The following is a 4859-nucleotide window of genomic DNA, read 5'->3' on the forward strand; positions in this document are numbered from 1 at the left end:
TAGTCCTGTTGGGTGGGCCAAAAAGATATTCTGCAGGAATTTTTCCCATCATGAAATATCTTTCATCGAAAGTTGTTCTTCGAATTTTAATCAAAAGGGAACATGTTCCATGGCGACTCCAGACAGGAAATGTATGGGCAAACAAGGAAATCAACAAGTTGAACTTAGATTAGATTGTACAGACACAAACCGAGCTAGAATTTAATCGACGGCAAGGCCTTGCACATACAAACTTTGCATCACTAACATGAACAAACTATATTGGAATTTAATCGACAACAAAGCCTGAAAATGCTAAAATATTGCGCTGGAATTTAATTGACGACACGAGTCTAGAAAATAAAAGTACAGTGCAGGAAAATAAAGATATTGATAGATAGTAAATTGTTTGATTTGTGTAGGGGAGTTTCTTAGTAGACGACTAGTGATATAATAATGGTTGGGAAGAGTGTCCAAAAAGTTTTAAATCTATTGCATTGATGCCGATTTAGTCATAAACCTTTTTCTGATACCAATTCAGTCTTAAATCTTTTACATTTGTGCCAATTCAGTCCTAATACTTTTTGCATTTGTACAAATTGAGTTAATATGGTCAATTTTGACCCAAAATCACTAACGTTGATGTCATTTGTCCTACGGGGCACAGCCAGTACCGATGTGGACATTTTTTAAATATTATTTAAATTAAGTTTAATAATTTTTAATGATTTTTTTAAAAATTATGTAAAATATTTAAAAATATTAAAATAATATTAAAAATATCCACATTAGCACCGGCTGTTCCACTTAGAACAACCGATGTCCATGTCAACGATTTTCAACCAAAATTGACCGAATTGACTTAATTTGTGCAAATACAAAAAGTCTTAGGACTGAATTGGCACCAACCCAAAAAGTTTAGGACTGAATTGGTACAAATATAAAAATTTTAGGACTGAATTGGCACCAAAAAAAGGTTTATGACTGAATTGGCACCAATGCAATATGTTTAGGACTTTTTTTTGACATTTTTCCCAATAACGGTTGCATGGTAACTTCTTCCTTGGGGTTTCCGGCAGTTGAATTCTTCTTGAATGGTTCCCAGCGATTGTCTCCATGTTCCTCCACTTCCGAAAGTCTCGTACCCACATTCTCACGATCTTTTGATGTTGTCTTCGAACGGTTGCTCCAAACGGTTGTCTATTTGTTCTTCCATTTTGAAAATTTTGTGCTTTACGACCCCATGATCTTGCTTCTGGTGGTGACTGTTCCCTCAAATGCCAGTTGTTTTATTGATTTCAACTGCTTTGGTGGTCTTGAACTTGTAGTAAATACTTGCCAGTTGCTTCATTGTCCCAATTGCTTTGTTCCTTTATAATCATGTGCTTGCGACTATATCTTTATGTTCCTCATGCTTTCAATTGTCCTTATTCATAGGCATTCATCATCATGTATCAACAACTAATTGGTAATTTCTGTCATCATGTGTCATCGATGTCAACATGTGTCAAATATGTGTGCTCAAAAACCACAAAAAAATGGCACATCTATGACAAATTTATCCTCAGTTAGTTTTTGTTAATTTTAGTTAATACCACGAGAAATCCAAACCGGTACGGTTGTGAGACGGGAGGTTAAAAATCCAAAACCGACACATCCGTCAACTGTTACATGTCATCCAATTAAGCAATTTAATGGTAAAACTTAACAGAAACTAACGAATGGTACATTTGTCACAAGTGTATGAATTTGGGATTTTTGGTAATAAAAAAATTATGTTTGGAGTAAATTTGTCACATGTGTACCACTTCGGAATTTCTCATAATATTAACTTTTTGTCTAACATTACTCATTATTTTGTGGAGAAAAACCCTTCATAATCTAAAATCAAGGCATTGATTTGGCCCAGCTTTACGAGGAATCAGATTCCCATTTGCTGGCAGTACACTCGCAAATTAGCAAAGCACACAAATCGTCGGTACACTTCTGTAACCCTTCATGACAAGCGTCGGAGCTTTTGGATAACTTACATGAACAGACAACATGTATGCCTATGTAGCTCCTCTTATTCATTGCACTACATATCATTTATTTAGTTTACCACACTAACTGCTGGTTCATTCATTTCGAACCTTCATTTGTAGTCTCTCTTTTGACAGTTCTTTTGCGATGCAAACGAAAGTGGGCTCAAGGGCCTCAATTGAGAGGAGGTCGGCCTTTGCGAGGTGGACCAGCAGTAAGCTTCCCCACCGCGTGTGGTGACTTTCCCTTGTGGCTTGGCGGTTCTTTTCTCTGCCGTGGCTTTCGGTGGTGGCCACCATGTTCGCGTGGACCCTTGTTCCAACCATCCTCGAGGGCATGAAGATGAGGAGCGTGGTCATGGTCACCGCCGTGGTCGTGGTCGTGGTCGTGGTCGTGATGTGATGGTACTTTCTCCTCCGAAGGCTTTCGCTCATCACCCCCATGTTCGCCAGGACATTCACGATGATCGTCTTCTAGGACATGACGATGAGGAGGATGGCCATGATCATCACCATGGTCGTGCTGCAATGGTCCTTTCTCCCCTGGTGGCTTTCGCTTATCGCCCCTATGTTCGCCAGGACGTTCACAACGATCATCCTCTAGGAGATGACAATAAGGAGGATGGTCATGATCGCTACCGTGGTTGTGGTCGTGGGGTCCTTTCTCCTCCGGAGTCTTTCGCTCATCACTCCCATGTTCGCCAGGATGTTCACAATGATCGTCTTCAAGGACATGATGATGAGGAGGATGGCCATGATCATCACTGTGGTCGTGGTCATGGTCGTGGTCGTGTTGCGATGATTCTTTCTCCTCTAGTGGCTTTCGCTCATCACTCCTATGTTCGCCAGGACGTTCACGATGATCATCCTCTAGGAGATGATGATGAGGAGGATGGTCATGATCGCCACTGTGGTCGTGGTCATGGGGCTCTTTCTCCTCTGGAGGCTTTCGCTCATCACCACCATGTTCACCAGGCCATTCACGATGATCATCTTCTAGGACATGACGATGAGGAGGATGGTCATGATCGCCCCCGTGGTCGTGGTCATGGCGTCCTTTCTCCTCTAGAGGCTTTCGCTCATCACCCCCATGTTCGCCAGGACGTTCACGATGATCATCTTCTAGGACATGACGATGAGGAGGATGGCCATGATCATCACCGTGGTCGTGGTCGTGGTCGTGGTCGTGGTCGTGGTCGTGCTGCGATGGTCCTTTCTCCTCCGGAGGCTTTCGCTCATCACTCCAATGTTCGCCAGGACATTCATGATGATCATCCTTTAGGAGATGACGATAAGGAGGATGGTCATGATCGCCACCGTGGTCATGGTCGTGGGGTCCTTTCTCCTCCAGAGGCTTTCGCTCATCACCCCCCTGTTCACTAGGACGTTCATGATGATCATCTTCTAGGGCATGACGATGAGGAGGATGGCCATGATCATCACCGTGGTCATGGTCGTGGTCGTGGTCGTGCTGCAATGGTCCTTTTTCCTCTGGTGGCTTTCACTCATCGCCCCTATGTTCGCTAGGACGTTCATGATGATCATCCTCTAGGAGATGACGATAAGGAGGATGGTCATGATCGCCACCGTGGTCGTGGTCGTGGTCGTGGTCGTGGGGTCCTTTCTCCTCTGGAGGCTTTCGCTCATCACCCCCATGTTCACCGAGACGTTCACGATGATTATCTTCTAGGGCATGACGATGAGGAGGATGGCCATGATTGTCACCGTGGTCATGGTCGTGGTCGTGATGTGATGGTCCTTTCTCCTCTAGAGGCTTTCGCTCTCCGCCTTCGATGGCGTGGCCATGATCACCTGGCGAGGAACAAGATTCAAATGAAATACATATTAATAGATCATTATTCATATTTCTCCAAACTTTTAGTACCTATTCAATCCTTTATTTGTCAATCTACAGACAACACCGTGATAGTAACTCATCTAGAATTTGACGATAAAAAATTTTTAGTATTCTAAAACACCAAGTCAAATAATATGACTTGTCACAATTTACCTAGGTGGGTACGCAGTTGTTCTAATACAATCAGCACAATTACATGGATTCTACATATCTTATTCGTGATAAATTGTCACTGGCATGGCAATTGATGCACTCAAGACACATGACGCTGCATTTCACGAGAGCAGCTATTACATTAAGAAAACTATAATATTCCCTTCCATAGTTGCTTAACAAGTGTCCCGAGAAAATTTCAAACAGTTTTTTTTAATTATACGAAATATCAAAAATTTTGTTTTAAATGTTCGACAAATGTATGCAAACTGCTCCAACACGTTTATCGAGTAAACTTTTACCATCGTATGATGTGAATTGCCTTGTCACTTTAAGTGAAGGACCTGTGATTGATTAATTGACGACATAATATTGCAAGTTAGTTATCTTCTATGTATTTACCTAGCTGTTATATACGAAAGCAAACATCCAGCATTATTATCATTAGTACCGTTAGAATTCGGTGGATCGGGGCCACCATGGCCATCGTGGCCGCCACGCCCCGGACTGTGACCATGCTGATAATCCTCCATGGCATGACGATGACGAATGCAATCGTGGCTGTTGTCGTCATGGTCGTGATTATGTTCACTCAGGGGTCTCCCACACGGAGGTTGCTTCTTTTCTGGTTCCGGCCTTTGCTCGTGCTCATTGTTCGGACCTTCCTCGAGAACGTGGCAATCGGGGTGGCCGTGTCCCGAAGGATGTTTAGGGTCTAGCCGTGGCCTTGGCATCAATAACTCAGACGGGCTTTCCTTATCTAGCAAGTTACGACCGGCATCCGTGGTGGTGGTGGCGGCCAAAGCCGCCACTCCGGGGAGAACTAGGAAGTATGTGAGGTGAGACAT

General features: G+C 43.1%; 1 protein-coding gene across 1 annotated transcript; it reads right to left on the reverse strand.

The window, feature by feature from the left end:
* Positions 1–3501: 3501 nt before the first annotated feature.
* Positions 3502–4859, reverse strand: LOC115727333 (uncharacterized histidine-rich protein DDB_G0274557-like). Its single transcript, XM_030657530.1, has 2 exons — positions 4463–4859; positions 3502–3812 (listed from the first exon to the last, which is right to left on the reverse strand). The coding sequence occupies exons 1-2, from the start codon at positions 4857–4859 to the stop codon at positions 3502–3504; spliced, it is 708 nt and encodes a 235-aa protein (XP_030513390.1).

Source organism: Rhodamnia argentea, chromosome 1 (assembly GCF_020921035.1).
Source record: "Rhodamnia argentea isolate NSW1041297 chromosome 1, ASM2092103v1, whole genome shotgun sequence".
Taxonomy (NCBI): domain Eukaryota; kingdom Viridiplantae; phylum Streptophyta; class Magnoliopsida; order Myrtales; family Myrtaceae; genus Rhodamnia; species Rhodamnia argentea.